Genomic DNA, 22536 nt, shown 5'->3' with positions numbered 1-22536 from the left:
ACAGAGGTTTTCCGGACACCATTGGCCATCCTCCAGAGAAGGTACCCGATTGCTCATGTGTTACCTTGGACACTTTATGGCCTTAACACTATAACTGTGTAACCAAATAAACCCCCTTTTATAAAAGCCAATCCATCTCTGGTGTTTTGCCTTCCGGCAGCATTAGCGAACTAGAACAGGCAACAAAGCCCCAGAACTTAAATGACTCTGAAGAGAGTCTGGGCTCAAAATGAGGAATAGGATGGCTGCGAGGGAGAGCAGATGCCAGCACAGAGACTGGACGTCCCTCCCGACCCAGCCAAGCTAGTATGGGAGCGTCCTGCTCTGGGCATGACAGCGGAACAAATGGGCGTGAACTAAAGAGATGGAACCCAGTAGCCCAGGCAGCATCATGAGAGAAGGCTCGTGCTCCCTCAAAGAGCTGCTGCTGCCCTGCAGGGACCGGGACCCCCAGGGCCCTTCCGGGGTAAGCGGCTTCCTTGGACTGGACGGGACCTGACTTCAACTTGTGACACTGTGTGGCAGCAGCAAGTAAGGGCAGGAGGGGCTGATCAGACTCCAGCTCCTGTCCTGCTTGGCTTTCCAAAGCGTATTGAACCCCCTTCGCCCAGAGTACAGTCCTGAAGTTTTGGGAATTCTAGGGGATTGGTGCTTGCAATGAATAGGGCAGGTGGTGCCTGAGGGATTCATTGAAGTAAATAAAAGAGAAGGCGCCATATCTGAGCCTTGAGTTTGTGGAGAGAGTCAGCACGGACAGAGAGAGTGGGACTAGGCGAGCTCCCGAGGCCCCTCCAGATGCAGCCCCCAGGTAGGGTGAGGGACTGAGCCGGGATTACAAGGAGGCAAGCAAGGGACTTGGGGCACATTTAAGGAGGCACTGGCTCTCCCAATTGTGTGAACACAGGGCCGGCATTTCAGAACATGGGCCTCCTTAAGTCGTGTGCAAGGGTACAAAAGTGCAGAGGCAAATGGTCCGAAACCCTGAGTTCTTCACTTAACCTTCCTGGGCCAACGCTGTGGGAGTCCCCAGACACACACTATAACTGGTCCACAAATACACATCAATACACTTGTTTAAAGATCCTTTTAAAATAAGTAAGTTTAAAAAGTGAGTCTTTTCAAGAAAATATCAATTAGACAATCATGAAAAGGGCATGTGGATACGGAAAAAAGCTGGTGACTGAATTTCAGGACACATCAGACCGAGGAGGATGGCCCCAGGGTTAAAGGCACTTAAAGGCACCAAGTGGAGAGTCAGACTGCCAGATCTAGGAACTCGGGCAAGTTCCTTGGCTTCTCTGAGTCCCCGATTCCTCCAGTGTGGGAAGGAGATAATAACAGTCCTGGTCACACAGGTTGCAGTGAGGACTCCAGGATTTGGCCACGTAAAGTGCGTCTGCAGTGCTGGGCCCAGAATAGGTTCTCAGCAAGTGTTAACTGTTACTATGATTGGAGTTGTCCTCTAAGCTTCCTCCCAACTCTAATGTCTACAAACTTCTCAGGGAAGCTAAAGTGAGAAGGTGCAGGTAGAAGCATCTCTTACCAGTAAGAAGCAGCCAACACGTGTGTCACCACTCACCCCAAGAGCCGTGACACACCTGTCCACTTGGATCCCTGTCCTGCCTTCCCCCTGACTCCAATCCCCCAAGAACACCTATTGGGTGCAGCCAGTTATACTGAAGGCCTACTATGTGCCAGGCCTTATGCCCAGAGCCAGAGACGGTGGATGCATTAGACAGAGCCCCTGCCCACAAGCAGCTCACATTCTGGTAAGGGGGCACTGACAATGAACAGCCAAACAAAAGAAGATCTTTCAGGTACTGAAAAATGCCATGGAGACGATATGTGGGGTAATAGAGGGGAAGGGGACTAGCAGACGCCACTCTAGGTCAGGTTGGGCAGGGCCACCCCAAGGAATGGGCATGTGAGTTTAGGTCTGAATGATCCTTGCCAAGAAGGAACAGCATCCCAAGCAGAAGGAACAGCAATGACAAAGACCCTGGAAGGAAAGCACTTGGCATGCTTGGGAGGCAGCAAGGAGGCTGTGCCAGTTTGAATGTATTATGTCCCCCAAACGCCATTATCTTTGATGTAATCTTGTGTGGGCAGACATATCAGTGTTAATTAGATTGAAATTCTTTGAGTGTTTCCATGGAGATGTGCCCCACCCAAATGTGGGTGATGATTCTAATTGGATAATTTCCATGGAGGTGTTGGCCCGCCCATTGGGTGGGTCTGAATTAAATTACTGGCGCACTATTTAAGATCAGACAGAAGGAGCAAGCTGCTACAGCCAAGAGGGACACTTTGAAGAAAGCTCAGGAGCTGCAGATAAGCGACAGTTTGAAGACGGCTATTGAAAGCAGACTCTTTCTCCGCAGAAGCTAAGAAAGGACAAATACCCCAAGTGTAACTAAGAGTGACATTTTTGAGGAACTGCAGCCTAGAGAGGAACGTCCTGGGAGAAAGCCATTTTGAAACCAGAACTCTGGAGCAGACGCCAGCCACATGCCTTCCCAGCTAACAGAGGTTTTCCGGACACCATTGGCCATCCTCCAGTGAAGGTACCCGATTGCTCATGTGTTACCTTCGATACTTTATGGCCCTAAGACTATAACTGTGTAACCAAATAAACCCCCTTTTATAAAAGCCAATCCTTCTCCGGTGTTTCGCATTCTGGCAGCATTAGCAAACTAGAACAGAGGCCAAGGTGGCTGAAGTCTGGAGACCCAGAAGGAGAGAAGAGGAAGACGAGCTTGAGAGAAACAGGCAGAGGCCAGAGCAGTTCAGGCCCCACGGGCCACAGAACAGAATTTGAATCTTATTCTAATTTGAATCTTATTCTTATTCTTATTTGAATCTTATTCTAAATCAATGGAGAATTTAAGGATCTGATTGATACTTTAGAACAGTCACCTGTCCACCCAGTGAAGGACAGACTGACCATGAGGGGAGAGAGGTGGAGAGAGCAGCTGGAGGCTGCAGTAGCATCCAGGTGAGAGAGGATGACAGCTAACACAGGGGTGTGGCAATGGACCTGGTGAGAAAGTCAGATATAGGAGGAGAGCCAACAGAATGTCTCAATGGATTAGATCTGGGGTAAGGAAAGGAAAAGAATCAAGGATGATTCCTCGGTGTTTGGCCTGAGCAACTGGGTGGTATCATCCCCTGAAACGGAGAAAGACAGGGAAGAAGAAAAGAGTGGGTTTAGGTTTGGTGAAATCAGGCCTTCCATTTAGAGCAAGTCAAGCTCGAGATGCTAATTAGATACCCAAGTGGAGATGCCAAGGAGGCAAGAGGTTATACGAGCCTGAAGGTGAGTGGAGGGGACCAAGCTGAGAGTAGGTTTTAGGAGACATTGGCAAATGGGTGTTGGAAGTCAGGGGACCAGATGAGGCCACCTGGGGGAGAGTGAGGACTGAGCCCCATGGAGGGGGTGGGGGAGGAGGAGAAGTCAACATAGAGACCAAGAAGGAAGGGCCCAGCAGGGGGGGACGAAAGACAAGTGCCACAGGTGCCAGGTGAAGAACAGAGCGAGAGGCCATCTAGGTCAAATGCTGCAAAGAAGCCAAGTGAGCTGCCGGAAAACCGACCCTTGGGCTTTGGCAATATGTGGGTGTTCTTTTGCTCACCTTGGTGAGAGCTGGTCCAGTGGAGGAGTCGGGGCAAAAATAAAAGCCTGGGTGGACGAGACTGAAGAAAGAATGAGAAGTTGGGAACTAGAGACGGTGATGGTTGACATCACTGTGATGAGATTTGCTCTGATGAGGGATTAGCTAGAGAAGAATGTCAGGCCAGAGTGTGTTTGTTTTGTCAACAGAAGACTTTACCATTATTTCTATGCCAAGGGAATGACCCAAAAGAGAGGGAGAAGGGGGAGGGAAATTTGAAGACAAAGTGCTTACAAAAGTGAGAGAAACAGGGTCTGGGGTCCACACATAGTGACTGGCATTTTAGATAAAGGCAGGGGCACAATTTTGCATTTTAACAGAAGAAAAGGCAGATGATGTAGCTGTAGATGTTGGTGGTTTGGTTCATTGGGGGTTGGGAAGATGAGGTCGACTCTGTTACTTCTGATTTTTCATTAAAGCACCAAGTGAGGGCATCAGTCGAAAGAGAAGTGGCTCCTGAACACTGAGAGAATGATCAAATGAGAGGGAGGAGGTGTAACTAACAAATTGGGATTCAACAAATGATTATGACTACTGACTCACTATCTAGATATTTCTTTTTAGTTTCTAGTGTATTAGAATAGCCAGAAGGAAATACCTGAAATTGCTGAGCTGTCATCCAGTGGTCTTGATCTCTGATAATGATTGTATAACTACATAGCTTTTATCATGTGACCGTGTGATTGTAGAAACCTTGTGACTGACACTCCCTTTATCAGTGTATGGGTAGATGAATAATAAAATAAAAACATGCATAAAAAAAGAAACAATAACAGGTCAGGAATATGGGAAAAAATGCCCCTGTGTATACTATGGACAACACTATAGTGCTACTTAAATAATCTTCTAGCAATTGTAACAAATGTAACTACTGTTAAAAAATAGTAGAATTATTTTTAAAGTTTATCATCAGTTATAACAAATTCTTCACATCAATGCAAGTGTTGATGGTGGGGTGGTGTGTGGGGATCCTGTATTTTATGCATGATTGTTCTGTAAACCCACAACTTCTCTAATAAAAAAAAAATTAACTAAAAAAAAAGGGGGTGGGTGGGTAAAAGACAGATTTAGGAATGTACATTGCAGCTTTATTCATGGTAGCCAGAAACTGGAGACAATCCAGTGTCTACCAGCAGAAGAATGGATGACAAATTAGGGGATTAACATATAATAGCAAACATGCACAACGAAAAAGAAGGAACTGCTGGCACAGCCAACAATGATGCCCCCAGGCGTACCGTGGAGTGAAAGGAGCCAGATACAAAAGGGCACAGACCATGTGACTCTTTCTATACCAAGTTCTAGAACGGGCAAAATACCATATGATGACAGCAGTTAGGACAGTGGTGGCATTGGGGGCCCGGAGGTTACTGAAGTGGTAGGTGCCAGGGGCCCTTTGGGGTGGTAGAGATGTCCCACAGCTGGGCTGGCATTACACGGATGGAAACATTAAAAAAAATTCCCTGACTGTACATGTTTATGCATTTTACCATCTTTGCATATACCTCAATTTAAGGAAAAATGTTAAGAAAAGGCTGAGGAATTCTCCCAACAGTTCTCCATGTTAAGTATTCTCAGCTTTGGCTTACAGATAGGGAAACAAAGGCTGGGGATGGAAACCAGATTCCTAACCAAGTCAATCTGCGGAAACACCTGCGCTCTTTCCAGGGGTTCTACACTTCAGAGTTGAACCTGTTGTCTACAAAGTCATATTCTATAAAGCACATAAAAGCAGAGCTGCCCACTTGCACACCCACCTCAGCCCCTCTCAGAACCCCTGAGGTTCCAAGGAGCAGAGTATGAAAACCATTGCCCAACACCAAACTGCCATCTGGTAATACTCAGGAACCAACTGCCAGTTGGGGTTCAGGAAGAATGTTGGGGTCACCTGCTCCCCACAGTTCCCCCCACCTCCCTCTCCTCCCAGCCTCTGGGCCCATCACAGTGGGGGGGCCTGGGCATCCTTACTTGGCGGGGCCAGGTGGACCACATATCCATCACCAACGTAGATGGCCCAGTGTCTGTAGAAAGGGCGGAAAATCTCAATCAGGTCTCCAAGCTTGGGCTCTGGCTGCAAAACCAAGAACAGGGCCGTTACAGGCAGCTCAAGACTCCAGAACCAAGGGCAGGGCTTGGTTAGGAAGGTGCAGCTCAGCGGTCCCCATGACCAGCTCCTCTGGACATACGTCCCAAGCCCTGCCTCACCAGTCCAGTCCAATGCTGGACTGGTTTCACAAGCCTGGGCCACAGACCTGCAGGAACCATGGGCCCGTCCACCTGTCATTACAAACTGCAAAGTGCAAACCTAAATATCTCTAGGAATATTATTTCTTGAACTCTTACTCTGAGCCAAGCACTCTACGAGGTGTTACAGGCATCAGCTCCATAAATCCACACGCCATCCCGCAAGGTGTGTACTATTATGAACCCCATTTTATGGATGAGAAAATCAAGTCCCAGGGGTGTGAGAGAATTTACTCAAGGTCACACAGCCCATGAGTGACACAGCCAGGATTCGATGCCAGGCGAGCAGATTCCCCAGCCCAGTGTCTTGACCACAACCCTGCCCTCCAGGCAAACCCCATGGGTTACTGGACTAAAGCTGTCCTCCCAGGATCCCTGCCAGGGGCTGCAAAGTCAGGAGGGCGTTCCACAGACACTCTGCCACTTGGCTTGGGCCCTGATGGAGAGTGCTGTTGTGCCAGTTTCGATACATTATGTCCCCCAAAAAGCCATATTCTTTAATGCAATCTTGTGGGGACATATTTATTAACCTTTCTGATTAGGGTGTAACTTCTTGATTGAATGTTTCCATGGAGATTTGGCCCCGCCCATTCAGGGTAGGTCTTGATTAGTTTACCGGAGTCCTTTAAAAGGAGCAGACCCAGACACTTACTGACGCTTTGAGATGCTGGCCCAAAGTTTGCTCTGGAGAAGCCAAGAGAGGACAAAATGCCACAAGAGCAGCTGAGAGGGACATTTTGGAGAGAAGCTAAGAACTGACGCTGATGCTTGGAGACATTTGGAAATGCAGGCAGAAGGACGTTTGGAGATGCTAAGCTAAGAGGTGCTAGCCCAGAGTGTGTTCCGGAGAAGCTAAGAGAGACAAGCCCAGAGACATTTTGGAGAAAGCCATTTTTAAAACCAGAACTCCGGAGCAGATGCCAGCCACATGCCTTCCCAACTGACAGAGATGTTCCAGACGCCATTGGCCCTTCTTCAGTGAAGGTATCTTCTTATTGATGCCTGAATTTGGACACTTTTTATGGCCTTAGAACTGTAAATTTGTAACCTAATAAACCCCCTTTATAACAGCCAATCCAAAAAAAAAATAAGAGGACATAAGTATACATGTGTGAGTGTGAGTGTACACATGGTTAAGAGAGTGTATGAGAATGCATGTGGGTAAGAATGCCTGTGAAACTGTGTGTGCAACGGCATGTATGAGAGTGAATGTGTGTGAGACCGTGTGTGACAGTGTGTGAGAGTGAGTGAGAGCGCAAGTATGCAAGAACATGTGTGCCTGTGTGCGCATGTGCATGAAAGAGCATGTGTGTAGGTTTGTGTGTGAAAGCATGTGTGAGGTGTGTATGTGACAGCATGCATATGTAAGAGAGCGTGTGTGAGAGCACGTGTGTGAAAGCATGTGTGTGTGAGTTGTGTGTGTGTGAAAGCCTGAGTATGTGAGAGGTGTGTGTATGTGAGCGCGTATGTCTGTGAGGTTTGTGTATGTGTGTGTGTGTGTGTGTGTGCCTGTGCACATGGGAAGGGGACTGCAGGAAGGGTCGAGAACAAAGGAAGTCAGCTGTAAATGCTCCCCGGGGTCCAACCCTGTTGGGAGAATGTGGAGCAGAGTCTGAGAAAACTTCTGACAGGTTCAAGATCACTCTTCCCCTATAGGAAGGAGGTACTGATGTCAGACACTGCGATATATGCCAGTGAGGGCAAAGGGTTCACACTCTGAACAGACCCAGGGGCGACAAGCGTCTGGGATCCAGGCCAGCCTTAAATCTCTAGCATGAGCAAGGAAACTAACCCTCAAGATTCCATTGTCCTGGCTCAAGGCTTCTCCACCACACTTGTGGCCGCCCTGCCCTTCAGCGCAGTGAAGTGGGGCAGGGCTGGGCTCTGGCCCGTTTGGTCCTGGGGGCAGACCCAGAGGGGTTTGTCCACATCCCACAGCCATTTCCTCCCCTATTGGCAGTGAGAATAGCCAATCACAACCCCTATGAGGCAGGGTCTTGGGCGGTTCCCTTCTAGTCCACAGAAACAGTAAAACTGCAAGCAAGCGCCACACATGGCAGGACAAAAGGAGCTTTCACAGGGATTTTTCGGATAGGTCATGTTCTCTTATTGCAGGAAGTATAATTTATCTTCCAAAAAAGAGGGCACCCAGATCTTACTAAGAACCTTTTTCAGGACAATAGACAATGGTCACAATTTATGATTCCCATTTGCTTCCCAGAATATAGGAAAAAGATTATTAATTGTTTGGTGAGAGTTAGGGGGTCTTTGAGTATACCCCCATAGGGGAACTTAACCAGGGGGCTCCCCAAACAGGCGAAGACATGAAAACAAGGCAGGGTCCCAGTCCTACCGGAAGCTGCAGGTTGAAAAGGAGACACATGATGTCAATAAGAAGTCAAGTAATAAAAATCCAGTGGCTCGCACAGCTGTATGATGGGCAATTGATTGCACACTTTGGATCTTTGGATAGTTGTATGGTATGTGAACAATCTCAATAAAATAAATATATATATTAAACCAGTGGGTACCAGACCCAAGGAACTCATTGTGTTCCAGACAAATAGCAATGAAAAGAGGCTTACACAAAGAAACAATGCAAAAAGGAAAAAGAATAAAACTTATTAAAATGACAAAAAAATAACAATTAAAAATACAACGATGAACCTCTAGAAGCTGTTGGCTGTGGGTTCTCGGTCTGGCCTGAGCCACTCGTCCTGCGCCAGGTTACTTCGAAGCCCGACTAGACCCAAGTCTACCTGGAGATTTGGGCACAAATGGTTTGACGGGCCTCATTGTTTATAAAATCAGGAGTGCTGATGAGAGAAGTAAAGCCTTGGAAGCTTCGAGCCCTGAGCCTGCTCACGGCCAACACTACCCAGCTCCACGTGGAGGGTGCGTCAGCCCAGACGCCAGCCTGGCTGTAAATGGAAGCCGGCCGTGCTAGATGGGAGTGCTGGATGTCGCTGTACACTTGTGTGAGCACTGTTGGCTACAGGGCATGAATAAACATATCTGTAAGGTAGAAAAAAATACTATGATGGTTCAGGCAGAAAAAATATTTAGTTATCTCCAAGGAACTCAGATTTTATCGCTGTAACACTGTTCTAGTTTGCTAACACTTCTGGAATGCAAAACACCAGAAATGGACTGGCTTTTATAAAGGGGGTTTATTTGGTTACAAAGTTATAGTCTTAAGGCCATAAAATGTCCAAAGTAACACATCAGCAATCGGGTACCTTCACTGGAGGATGGCCAATGGTGTCCGGAAAACCTCTGTTAGCTGGGAAGGCGTGTGGCTGGCGTCTGTTCCAAAGTTCTGGTTTCAAAATGGCTTTCTCCCAGGACGTTCCTCTCTAGGCTGCAGTTCCTCAAAAATGTCACTCTTAGTTGCTCTTGGGATATTTGTCCTCTCTCAGCTTCTCCAGAGCAAGAGTCTGTTTTCAACAGCTGTTTTCAAACTGTCTCTCATCTGCAGCTCCTGTGCTTTCTTCAGTGTCTGTCTTGGCTGTAGCTCCTCTTCAAAAGCTCACTGTCAGCTGCACTGAGTTCCTTCTGCAATGTCAGCTCATTTATATGGCTCCACTGATCAACTTAGACCCACCCTGAATGGGCAAAGCAACACCTCCATGGAAATTTCCAATCAGAGTCATCACCCACAGCTGGGTGGGGCATATTCCAAAGAAACACTCAAAGAATTATAATCTAATCAACACTGATAACATCTGCCCACACAAGATTACATCAAAGAATATGGCTTTTTCTGGGGGACATAATACATTCAAACCAGCACAAACCCCAAACACCCAAAACTAGTGGAGCGGCAAATGCATTATGCAAAGAGAATGAAGTTATACTCAAAGAGCTACATAATGTACAATTCCATTTATTCATTCCAAAATGGGCAAAACTATATGACAGAAAATTAATCAGTGACTGCCAGGGGCTGAGGTTTTTGGGGGCATGATAGAATTTGGGGGAATTAATCTCGCGATATTGTTCTATATCTTGATTGTGGTGACGGTTATACAATTGTAAGTGTTTTTCAAAACTCATAGAACCGAACACTGAAAAGTGTAAATTATATCTTAAGGTGTTTTGTTTCGTTTTGTTTTTTAAAAAGAAGGAATAATCTTTTAAAACAACGGAGTGATATCTACAGTTTGGAAAAATAAAAGTTATGATTTTCTTATACTCAGTAAAGTTGCCTGTCCCTTGTAATGGCAAAAGATACATATTCCCAAATACATATGTGCTCAAAAAATAATACCACTCAAGGAAACTTCTTTTTAAAAATGAAGTAAAATGTGGGGCACTCACCCATGGAGTGAAGCAAGGACTCAATAAAACATAGTACAAAGAATAACACCAAGACACTTACATAAATTATCGGTACACACACAAACTAAGAAGACACATCTTATGAGCACCAGGCCCAAAAAAATAATTTTTAAAAAGCAACAGCAACAACAGCAAGACAACCTTACAAACCAAAGGACACACACTAAACCCATTAGCGTGGATGCCGCTGGGGAGACGGACATAAGGAATGCTGACAAAAGGGAGCAGATAAGTGAAAAGTACCCAAGAGTAAAGATGAAGCCAGGGAGCCAAGATCTGAGGACACCAAAAATTCACTGTCTCCCACTACAATCCAACTAAAAAACCAATTCCATCATGATCCACATTTGCCACCTCAGCCAAATCAAAATTCAGAACTCAAGAAATCATGCTATCATATCAGAAGCATGACATGGGCCCACTGCCCGCTTTTCTGCAGGCACATGAACTAAGAATGGTTTTTACAATTGTAAAAGGTTGGGGAGAAATCAAAAGAAGATGACTATATTGTAATACATGAAAATTATATGAAATTCAAATTTCAGTGTCCATAGTTTTCCTGGAACACAGCCACACCCATAAGTCTACATTGTCAATGTAGACAATGTAGACCATGGCTGCTTTCACTCTGGCAGACCCCATGGCCCAGAAAGCCTAAAATATTCACTTTTATAGAAAAAGCTTGCCAACCCCTGTTATAAAAGGAGCTACAGCTACCTGTCCCTTATTTAATTGGAACCCCAAACCAAGAACTCGGCTGTGGGTGCTGTCTGGTGGCTCTGTGTGATCTGGGGACAGGCCTGTGCCAGCAGGTGCTTCCAGACGGGGGACGTGAAGAGCGGAAAGAGCTGCCTCCTCCAGGGCAGTGTGCGGTAACCAGTGCCCTCCTACGCAGCACAAGCAGTGACTGGGGCAAAGTGAGACTCGGCACCCACGGGATCTCGGAACAAAAAGCCTTTATTCCACCCACACACAAAAGCAGAGTAACAAAGCGCTGTATAACAGCCATTTTCCTTAGCAAGCAAATTGAGGAATAATTTCTGGCCTCCGATATTCATACTTGAAAACCAACCCAAATGACCATCAGCAAGGACCAGTTAAATAAATCATCCATAGTAGGCAGCCATTAGAGAGAACAAGAGGGGTTGTACGAACAGACCAGGGAATAACTGGAAAAAGCATGCTGGAAAACATTGTTATCAGGAGATATTTGGAGGCTAGAGAACAGGGGCGGGGGGGGGGGAGGCGGTTGCTTAATATGTGCAGAATGTTTAACTAGGTCAAACGTAAACATTTGGAAATGGATAGCGATAACAATAATAAGTTATTGTGAGAATAATTAACAGTGCTGAATGGTGTGTGTCTGTGGTGGAAAGGGGAAGTTTAGAGTCATGTATGTCACCAGAAGGAAAGCTGGAGGTTAAAACATGGGAACATATAACATGAGAATCTTGTGGTGGACAATGTCAATGATTAACTGTACAAATATTAAAATTTTTTTTCATGAAGTAGAGCTAAATGTACAACACTTACAAGGAGTTAATAATAGAGGGGTATTGGGGGAAAATGGACCTATTGCAAACTATGGACTATACTTAACAGTAATAACAGTAATATCTTAGTATTCTTTCATCAACAGCAACAAATGTACCACACCATTACTAGGGGTCAATAATGGGGGGGGGGGGTATGGGATGTTTTGGGTTTTCTTTTTTATTTTTATTTGTTTTGGGAATAATGAAAATGTTCTAAAATTGATTGTGCTGATGGATGCACAACTATGTGATGATACTATGAGCCACTGACTGTATACTTTGGATGGATTGTACGGTGTGTGAATATGTCTCAATAAAATTGCATTAGAATACATATTTTTGTACATTTCTAAGTAAAATTTATTATACACTAGGTGTGATCTGAGAAAAAGACACAAAACTATTATATATTATGTACAGTGAAGGGTGGGATTATAGGGCCTTTCACATTCTATGTTACATTCATTTAATGATAGAATGTTTTAAAAGCATGTATTACTTTTATAATAAAAATTCAAATGGTTTTTAAGTGGGAAAAAATAATCCCTCACATCGAAGAGTTTGCAGTTTTTTATTTGGAAAAGATAGATATCATCTGTCACCAAAACCTCTTTGAATCACCTCCCATCTGGAACCCGTGAATAAATCCATGTTAATGATGCTAAAAATTCAGTGACACTTAAATGTAACATATAAAACCATGAAATAAATAGAAAAATAATATAGATAGACACGTATCCAATCTCGTGACAGAAGAAGACACTTTAAAAATAAAGGCAAAAGAAAAAGGCATAAAGGAAAAAATGAAAAGTTTTTACAGTTTAAAAAATGTTGAAGCTCTTATTATTGAAAGTTTCAGTTATTGCCTATTATGTTCACACTCCCTTTTAAGGGAAAATGTTCACCTACAATCCCTGCTACCCAGGCAGCCATATTTTATACCATGTGACCACCACATCCCCAGTCTCAACCAATCGGAGTAGACGAAGGAAACTGCCCCAAGCAGTTCAGCATCCCCTGATCCGCCATGAAAAGTGGAGCTGGACCAATCAAATCCTTTCCCTCTCCCTCTTCCTGCCCCCCTCTCTCCTCCTCAAAAATTTCAACCAGGAAACATGGAAAGAAATAGATATTTGGCAGTAAGGGCTAAAATTGAAAAGTCATGACACAGAGGAAGCAAAAGAGACCTCAGAAAACCCCAGGCCAAACCAAAGGTGGAGGGAGGGAACAGCAACTAACCGAGTAGAAGTCCCCTGTTGGTAGTGGGAGGGAAGGAAGCAGGCACGTCAAGTGTAGCTGAGTCACAGCGACAGGGGAGCACTAGAGTGAAGACAAACACCAGAAACCAACTATCCTGAACCACCTCCCAGCTCTAGGATCTTGGAGGCCCAGCCTTATTATTAGCCTCTATTTTTAGATTTTCATGAGAATCCCCTTACCACTCCACAAGTGTCCTTAAACTTTATTTATTTGAGCTAGCTTAAGTGGCCTTCTTCTTTCTCATAACCAAAAGACCAAAATGTTCTGTGCATCAAAAAACAAAACAAAACAAAACAAAAAAAAAAAAAACCACAAACAAAACTATTGTGGCAAACTGAGAGAAAATCACAGAACAGTTAATGTTTTTAATATGTAAAGAGTTCTTATGAATCAATAAAAAGTTTCAACATTAAAATAGAAAAATAATGGGCAGAGGGCATAATAAATCATTTGCTAAAGAGAAATACCTATTGCCATCAATATAAGAAAGCATATTCTACCTCACTAGTAATCATTTAAATACAAATAAAACCAACACAATACTGGGCTGGGGGAGCAGGGATTTTAAAACTGATACCAAATGTAGGAAAAGATGCAAATAAACACGCACTCTCGCTCACACCTGATATGAGTATCAATCAATACAACCTTTCTGGCAATACAGATTACAAACCTTAAAAATATTCAAAACTTCTGACCTGGTAATTTTATTTATAGACCAGATCTGAAGGAAATAATCTGAGATGCCCATAAAGGATGCCCATCACAAAGTCACATGTAATGGCAAAACACTGTATACCTATATATCCTGCATAAAAAGATTAAATTTTGGCATAGGAAACTAGATAGTCTTAAAAATCACATGTTAAAAGACTATTTAACAATAAGATAATGTCCACAATATAATGACAAATGAAAAAAACTTTATACAAATCAGGATTTTAATTTTGTTTTAAAAACAAACATACATACACATAAAAGAAGAACAGCAGAAACACACCAAAATGTGAACAGTGGCTATTACTAGGTAGTGGGATTTGGGGTATTGATTTTTTTTTTTCTTTTCTGGTTTTCCAAAATGTTTAAATAGGCATGTATTAGTTTTTGAATCAGAAAAAAAACTTAGATTTGACCAACATCAGTGTGTTCAGTTTGGGTAATCCACGCAATCACTACTATTTGAAAAAGTTATGCACAGCAAAAAGACTGGAAAGCTACACACCAGCACCCTGAAGGCGATTCCCTCTGGGTGCCAGCACTGCGTGTTAGTGTTGTGATCATGTTGCTTCCTTCTATTTTTCAGTGTTTTCTAGCTTTCCTACAAAAAGCATATTTTAAGTGTATAGCATTCTTCCCAGCATCTTATCGTGACAATTTTGCAAACATACGGTTTGAATTTTCAAACATATAATGTTGAAAGAATTCTCATGGACCCCTCTACACCTACCACCGAAATTCTACCAATATCATCACCGCACTTGCTTTATCACAAATTTGTCCATTTATCCATGCCTCTAGTATCATATTTTTTAAACTTTTTTTTTTTTAAGTGATCAGTGTCCTAAGAGAGGCACAGGTACAGCAGGGTGGAAATCCAGGGCAAGCGGAACTAGCGTGTCTTGTGCTCTATCTCCATGCTCTGGAGCCCTCTGGGTCCCTGACCCCAAGGCTGCCTTTATCCCCAGCTCTGGTTCTCAGACTCAAGCCTGCCCTCAAATTATGGGGGAGGGGGTTGCTAACATGTAGAATCACAGCCCCTAACCCAAAAGATTTTGATCTGTGAGGTCTGGGGTAGACTCAGGAACGTGCATTTTTAACAAGCTCCCCCATCCCCAACTCAGGGAAATGCTGTAAGTGGCCAGCGACACCCCGAGAGAACCCCCCATGGTGGGGCTGCCTACCTCTGCCTCAGAGGGTCAAGGAACTCATTCATTCACTCATCTGTGCAACAGATATTATTAAGCACCTGCTGTGAGCTGGTACTGACATAGACCCTGGGCTGCATCTGAGAACAACACAGAGTTCCCTGCCCTGGGGGACCAGGGAGTACTGGGGAAACAGACAATTTTTAAAAATAGTAAATAATAATGTTACCAAAAGCAAAAAAGAAAAAAGAGTAGAGCAGGGTAAGGGGGATGGAGTGCTGGCAGGGTCGTTATAGGGGGGCTGCAATTTTAAATGGGGGCTCAGGGGAGCACTCACTGAGCAGCAATCTAAAAAGGTGAGGATGTGAGCCCTGCAGGTGCCGAGAACATCCAGGGAGGGGTGCCGGGGAGAAGCGTGTTTGGGAACAGCGAGGAGGCCAGTGTGGTGGAATGGCGCGTGCTGGGGGAAGAGCATTGGAAGGGAGAGCCAAAGAGGCCACAAGCAGGAAGGCAGGTGCTGGGGTGTCCTGATGGCCACTCTAAAGTCTGTCTCTGACTGTGACCGAAAGGGGGTCAACACAGGGTTCCGAATGCAGGTGAGACATGATCTGTGGCCGCTGTGTTGAGAAGAGAGCTTATATACATAGTGTGCAAGGAAGAAGTCCAAGACCTGGTAGAAGGCAATTGTAGCAACCGAGGAGAGAGGCAGGTATTGCTCACACAGGGTGGGAGCAGGGCGTGATGAGAACTGAAGGATTCTGGATCTACCACAAGGATTTGCTGATGCAGTGATGTGGGGTGTGAGGGAAAGAGGAGTCACAGGTGACCCCAAGGTTTCCGGCCAAAGCAACTGGGAGGTGGGAGCTGCACCCACCCCTGAGGTAGGGCAAGCTGCAGACATCAGTCCCTCGTGCCTGGGCGGCTGGGTTGAAGGACCTGTTCAACAGCCAGATGGAGAGGGTGGTAGGCAGGGTCTGAAACATGGGTCTGGAGCTAGGGGAGTGGTCATTAGTGACCTGGACAAAGCAAACAACTCCCATGGTGCTGGGAGGCAACAGCCTGGCTGGAGTGGGTTTAGGAGAGAATGAAAAGAGGGATTGGAGATGATGCTCCAAGACATAGCACTTCAGAATTTTGCTTAAGTCTTAAAAGATGAGGGAGAGCTTGACTGTGGAAGAGACAGGATTCAAACCCGGGTCTGAGGACACCCTAACCCTACTGCAATCAGAGAAGACGGTGGGGAGGAGGAAGACTTTAAGGGGTTAAGTGGAGAGAGGTAAGCAGGGAAGGGGCTGAGAGGGTATGCGGGGCAGAAGGTTCTACAGGAGCAAAGACCCAGACGTAGGTGGGGATCTTGGGATGATCAGGGGTTTGGCCAAAGCAGGATCTCTGAGTATTTTTTAAAGATTCCCAGGTGATTCTATTGTGCAGCCCAGAGAGAGACCCACAGGAGGTATCTGAAGGGGAAGGAGGAAAGTGAGACTGAAAAGCTAGTACCTCATTTGCAGGTGAGGAAATTGAGACTAAGGGAACTGAGGTCAAATACCCAGGGTCAGCCAGAAAGTGGCTGTTGGGAACTGAATCAGGCCCCCCACAAGGCATGTCCAAATCCCAAAACCCCTGTTTGTGGGTGTGGACTCATTTGCAAATAGGATTCTTCAAAGATCCTATTTAGATGAGGCCAAATTGAATGAGGGTGGGCCTTCAGCCATTATGAAGGGGTCCTTAGAGGCCCAGACGCCTGAGCAGAAGTGGGTGGGGGGGGGGGGGTGAGGAGGATAGAAGGAGAACAGCCACGGGACAGAAGGCAGAGGTCTGTAAGCCACGCCAGAACGCTACAGACTTCGGAGAAAGCACAGCCTGACCGAGACCTTGATTTTGGACTTCTAACCTCCAAAAACGTGAGACAAAAAAAATTCCTGTTGTTTTAGCCCCAGCCAATGAAGACAGTGGCAAAGGGAAAACTTGAACCCCAGCCTCTTACCCAGCAAGAAGTAAGGGGGGCTGCCCAGCTCCACAGATGTCACCCCCTCCCCATCCAGGGTCCCTGCACAATAACCCACGTTCCCGTCTGCAACTCGGATACAGAGTGAGACCCTCGGCTGCAGGCACTGCAAAGAACCAGGCAGGAAAATGAGATCATTTTTAGAGCAATTTTCAACCTAAGAGTTGAAATACAGCAAAAAGAGTGTTGTGGTTTTTTTTTTTATTTAAGACCATTTAGGAAGCATTCCAATCTACCCACGCTTGGCCCAGTTTGTTTTCTTGGGACTTTTGGGTTTTGCTTTTTTCATGAAATATTTCAGGCATGCAAAAAATACAGAAAGTAGGATAATGAATGTGACTGCTGTGGTTTTAAATCAAAACAGATTTAATTTTCAAAAACAGTATATCGTGATGACACCCTCCAGAGCCAGATAGCCTGGGTTCAGGGCCTGGACCCACTAACTGCATTGCTTTAGGCAAAATACCCAACTTCTCCTTGCCTGAGGTTCCTCCTTTGTAAAATAGGGATCATTATTGCATGTGATTCATGCAAATATCCTGAGGATCAAATGAGTTAATACCAACAAATCACTCAGCAAATAGCAAACACCCTGCCACCTGGGAAGCATTCAGTAAATAGCAGTTGTTGTTGGCAACTTTTTTTAATTTGAAAAGGTCACAGACAGTTCCAGGCTCAGCTGGAGACACTGTGGAGGCTGTGAAACAAAAACCAAGAGCAAGTGCTCCCCTGTCCTGTATTCCCAGAAACCACATGATGTGCTAAGTGTGGCAATCCCCAAACTCACTCCCTTCACTCTGACTCTCTGGGGAAAATATCTAGAAGCTGTTACAAAAGGAAAACCTGGAATCTGGGGTGAGGGTTGAGAAGGGATTTCCCCACAGGGAGTTGTAAGTATCAGTGACAAGATTTTAGGAAGAGAAGAAACGTGGGTGGAACCAGGCATACATCTAAGGCGGCATCCCCAGAATCCAGCCACGGGGGCCTCGACTGTCCTCTTTCTCCTGAAACATTCGATGGAAGCCACTCTGTGTTCAATTGCTGTGTGACCTTTGAGAATCACTTAAGGTCTCTGAGCTTGTCTGATAAAACAGCACTGTTAAGACCCAACCCGGAGGGTTTGTGTGAGGAATAAATGAGATGATGAGGGTGAAAAGGGAGTGTGAAAGCTGCAAACCCACTTATGCCTGGGAGAGGTTGAGACCGCACACCCCGCAGGCTGTGGGGGGCCAGGGAGGATGGAGGTGGAGGCCCGTCTGCCCACAAGCCCAGCTTCAGACCCAGAGAGAAGGTGGAGGGGATGAGCCGACACATCCCTTCACCCCTTCCCCTCCTGCAGCCAGCAGCTGAGGCCTCCTGGACTGGCCCCAGCCCAGCCTTTGGGGCAGGGACAGTGGCAGCTCCAGCGGGCAGCCGTCCCACCCTCAGCAGCCCAAAGGGCACAGGCATCCTGGAAAACAGAGGCAAAAGTCATCCGCCCTCCCAGGCTCTTGGATGACCTCCAGGTCCCAGTCCTGCTCTCCTACACAAAGAACCTCACCCTGCATGAAACAAAACTGGGAATCACAACCGCCACCAGCAGGCACTTCTCGGGGTTTTACACACTACCCCCAAATCCTTACAACAGTCCCATTGCACTGACCAGGAAACCGGTTTATTGATGCAGAATGCCCGAGAAGCAGTACTAGCATGCCACTGCAGGTCTGCTTGAATTCCAAGGCCAAATTCTTTCCACTACAACAAATCATTCACACTAAGGTACTGACGTTTGTTCAATAACAACTCCACTCGCCCCTGGTGAGCTTTGCCCTCGATCACGGTACTGTAGGACTAAAATGTCCCTCATCTTTCACCTGGTTAACTCCTACTCATCCCTTAACATGGGCTCAGTTTCCACTACCTCCTTGCCTTCCCCGATGCCCTACAGAGGCAGTTACTGCTGACTGGCTGCCACGCTCTGTTATTGCTGAGCTGAGCCCGTGGGAAGGAGTGATCAACCTCCACGCCCACAATGCCAGCTAGACTTGGGCTGTGTGCTGAACCACCAGGGGCCCCTCCCAGCCCAAGACCCCTCCAGGGCAAGGACGAAGCCCTGCAGGATGCTGGCAAAAGGGGGTGAGTTGTCCATAGAGAATTTAAAAACTATAATCACCAGCCAGCAGACAGTCTGCTTTATATATCACCATGTGCCAGCAATTTTAAACATCAGTGATAAAATACTACTCCCCAAAAGACAATTTATTGGTCTAAGATCTAGATAATTATGGCAGGTACTACTAAGATTCAATAATGTTATATATGTGAACCTCCAATTAGCACCTTTTTATTTCTTATTCTTTTATTTTATTTTATTTTTGGGAGTCCATTCGGAGAACACTCAGACACAGTGTTACATGGGTTTGTTTCAAGAAGAAGTTCCTATTGGTTCAGAATGGTTCGAGCCCACTTTGGGCAGGGCATCTCCTTCCCTATGGTACTCTTCCTGAATCTAAACAGAATGCAAAGGAGTCTGGTCTTACAGTGCCAGAAGAAACTAAAAGAGCAATGTTTGAAAGCCTAGAACATTTTCATCAAGTACTAGACACTCGTGCTGAAGCAATGGATCAAATAAGTGTTAATGTTCACTATCATTCAGCCATTTTCTGACTTTTGCAGAAAAAAACTTTGGGAGTTTTACCAAATACAATAAAAATTTATGATGAATTTTCTGATGAAGCTATTTTAGGGGAAATGTTTCAAATGTGGAGATATTCGAAAGCCACTAGAATTGAGATATATATTAAAAAAAAAGACATGGACAGCATGGCAATTCCTGGAATTTTTTATGAAATGGAATTTTTATGAATCTTTGACAAACTTGTCCTAATGTTTAAGGCTTTTCTTAACTATTTGTATCTCTGTTATTTCATGTGAAAGAAACTTTTTGAAGTTAAAATTAGTGTTAAATCAACTGTAAACAAAGATGGATTGACAAATCCAGCCCTACTGAATATCAAATATGAAAATACAAAGATCTCTTTTGACAAAGTCACTGATAACTTTTCAGAAGTTAAAGTTCCAAAAACAGAAACTGTTATGTTATTGTTATTCATTACTATAACCAATCTATACATAGGAATAAGCTTTTCCCTTTTTTCCAAAAGATTTTGCTGCAATTCAGAACTATGAATCCATTACTTTTCTCTGGTTTTGTACAGTAAAATTTATTTTACTTTTCATTTTTTGTTTTTTTACTGGCATGATGACATATACGAAATTCAATAAAAGGAAACTTTTGCTGCCTGCATTTCTTTCCCTGGCTATTATTGTTATTATTCATGACTATGACTGAATATAATATTGTCAGATAGAGAAGGATATCTTAAAATGACTGCTTCCGGAGTCAAATGTGCCAGGTACATCCTGATGCAAAGCACTTAAGATTTAAATAATAATAGTGAATTACGCGTGAGCAATTAAATGAGTGCCAGGCGCTGTTCTGAGCCCTTCCTGAGGGTTAAGTCATATACTCTTCAGTCTGAGGTGCAGAGTGGACTGGAAACTTGGCAGTTCCACAGCTTGCAGGAGCTGAGTGGGCACATAATCCCGGGTGGGTCTAACCCCAAAGCCCGTGTTCTGAACCTCTCTGCAGCAGGTCCTACTAGGTCGAAGGGAGGTGTCTGCTAAGCCTGAACCACTTCATAATGCTTTCTGAATCACAACAAAGGTTAGAAAAAGGAAAAGCCAGAGCTGGGGATTTGCTGGCAGAGCTGGTCAGCAGGTGAAGCAGCTGAACCCAGGAAAAGCCCCTGGGGTGAGGCCAGGACAGGGCTGGGGCAGCAGTTCCAGCCCCCTACACTCGGCCCCAGGAGCCCGTACAGGTGTCCTGGTTTGACTCAAGAAGGGGCGCACCTGACCTGGGGGGAGAGGCTCGCCCCTTTCCTTCTCCCCTATCCAGAACTCGCCGCCTTCCTCGGTACCTGTCGCGTGCGGCCCAGCCGCCCAAGCGGCCTACGCATGCGCACTAAGGAAACACCCTCAACAGGTGGCGGCTGACCCACATCTCAGGCCTGATGCCCGCAGGTGATGGAGGCGTGGTCCCCACATCCTCCAGGCTCCTCTCTTTTAAGTAATAAATCAGAATTCAGGACAAGGAGTCACCATTAAAACACGGCCCCCCACCCCTCTCCCCACGGCCGCCCCACACTTACAATGGGCGCGCGCATCTTCTTTCTCGACGTGGATCCCCAATTTCAGGCGGGATTTCGCTTTCTCAGCAGGGTAGAGGCCTGAAACAGAGGGAGCAGGGATTCATTATACATTAACAGGAAACATGCGGCCCCAAGACCCCAGGGGACAGTGGCTTCAAGCCGGGAGGGGACGCGGCGCGGCTGGTCTCTGACCCCTCCAAGTCTGACCTCACTCCCTTCAGGTTTCTCGCCCGCGCGTCCCTGCACCTTGCCCTTGGCCATCCACGTCGCGCCATTCCCGAGAGGCAGGCGAGTGGTCTGCCCCCCGCACGCGCAGCGCCCCGGAAAGTCGGCGGGGGGTCTGCCGGGGCCTCCTCCCTCCTCCAGGCCTGCAGGCTCCCGGCCTGCCTGGTTTACTCCCGCCTCGCCCCACGGCTCCATCCCCAGCACAGCCCTCGGAGCGGGGAAGAGCGCCCCCGAGCGTCTCACCCGTCCTCCAGGTCGCCGAGAGAACCCCTCCTGGCTCCTGGCGGACTCGGGAGGCAGCGCGGCCGCCACCGCCCTGGACACGGGTTTAATGGCCGCAGAGCCCCGGCCCCGCGGGCGGGAGATCACCTCGCCCCTCCCCGCGTGACTGGCTAATGAGAGCCTCGCAGAGATCCCTGACAGGACGACAGGCACGGCCCGCTCCGGCCTCCTCCGGGGACCGACAGGCCAGGATGCCTCTCCCCCACAGTCTGCGGGGTGCTCCCGCCTTCCTCTGCATCACGGAGCTCTGTGCGCGCCCGTGTACTTAAGGACGTGTTGTATATACTAGATTTCTGTACATGCTTCCTATTGGAGTGTTTACTAATCTCCTCCACTGCGGCGTGGGTTTTTAGAAGTCAGAGATGGGGTCTTAAGCCATCAGATAGCCCCAACTTTGCACAAAACCTGGCACAAACTAGACGTTCCATGAATGAATAAATGATGACCAAACATCCCCAAATGGGCTGTGACTCCACAAGAACGGAACCAGTTCTTATTCTCCAAGACCGCCCAGGGCCAAATCCTGGTCCAGCCCTGGTTTTTGCTAGATTCGTGGCCCAGAGCACATGTCCCTCCTTGAGCCTGTTTGTTCATCTGTCAAATGGGGTGATGATGATATAAGAACACGTTCCCCAGAGGGAGAAGAATGAATGAAATGACACTTTTAAAATGCTGACCTTGATGCCTGGCAGGAAGAACATGTCGGCTGTTGTAATTATTGTTAAGAAGATTGTCTGGAACGTGACAAACATTCACCACCTTCCCTATAAGGAAGTGAGGGGCATCATAAATAAATGCCAGTGCTCAAGTGCAGTATTACTCACCCAATATACTGTTGGACATATTGAGTAAGACAGTTCAAACCCAGGATGAAGGAGAGGTTCAGTTTTGAGGAAACCAGACTGATCTCTGTCCCTC

The 22536-nt window shown here is 46.1% G+C and overlaps 1 protein-coding gene across 3 annotated transcripts in view; it reads right to left on the bottom strand.

The window, feature by feature from the left end:
- LOC119538035 (phospholipase A and acyltransferase 3) overlaps nt 1-21800 on the bottom strand; it is a 32750-nt gene extending 10950 nt beyond the window's left edge. The window contains exons 1-3 of one of the 3 annotated variants that reach the window (XM_037840732.1): nt 21580-21800; nt 21112-21189; nt 5640-5742 (exon numbers count right to left, since the gene is read on the bottom strand). In XM_037840732.1, coding sequence (XP_037696660.1) covers nt 5640-5742; nt 21112-21126 — 118 coding nt within the window. In that variant the 5' untranslated portion in view covers nt 21127-21189; nt 21580-21800. Of the gene's footprint in view, nt 1-5639; nt 5743-21111; nt 21190-21318; nt 21491-21579 lie in introns of those variants that run through there. The other 2 variants (XM_037840734.1, XM_037840733.1) reach the window with 2 other exon arrangements.
- Nucleotides 21801-22536: the final 736 nt, after the last annotated feature.

This window comes from Choloepus didactylus, chromosome 6 (genome assembly GCF_015220235.1).
Source record: "Choloepus didactylus isolate mChoDid1 chromosome 6, mChoDid1.pri, whole genome shotgun sequence".
Classification (NCBI taxonomy): domain Eukaryota; kingdom Metazoa; phylum Chordata; class Mammalia; order Pilosa; family Megalonychidae; genus Choloepus; species Choloepus didactylus.
The sequence above is the reverse complement of the archived record's forward strand: the minus strand, read 5'-3'. Positions and strand labels throughout refer to the sequence as shown.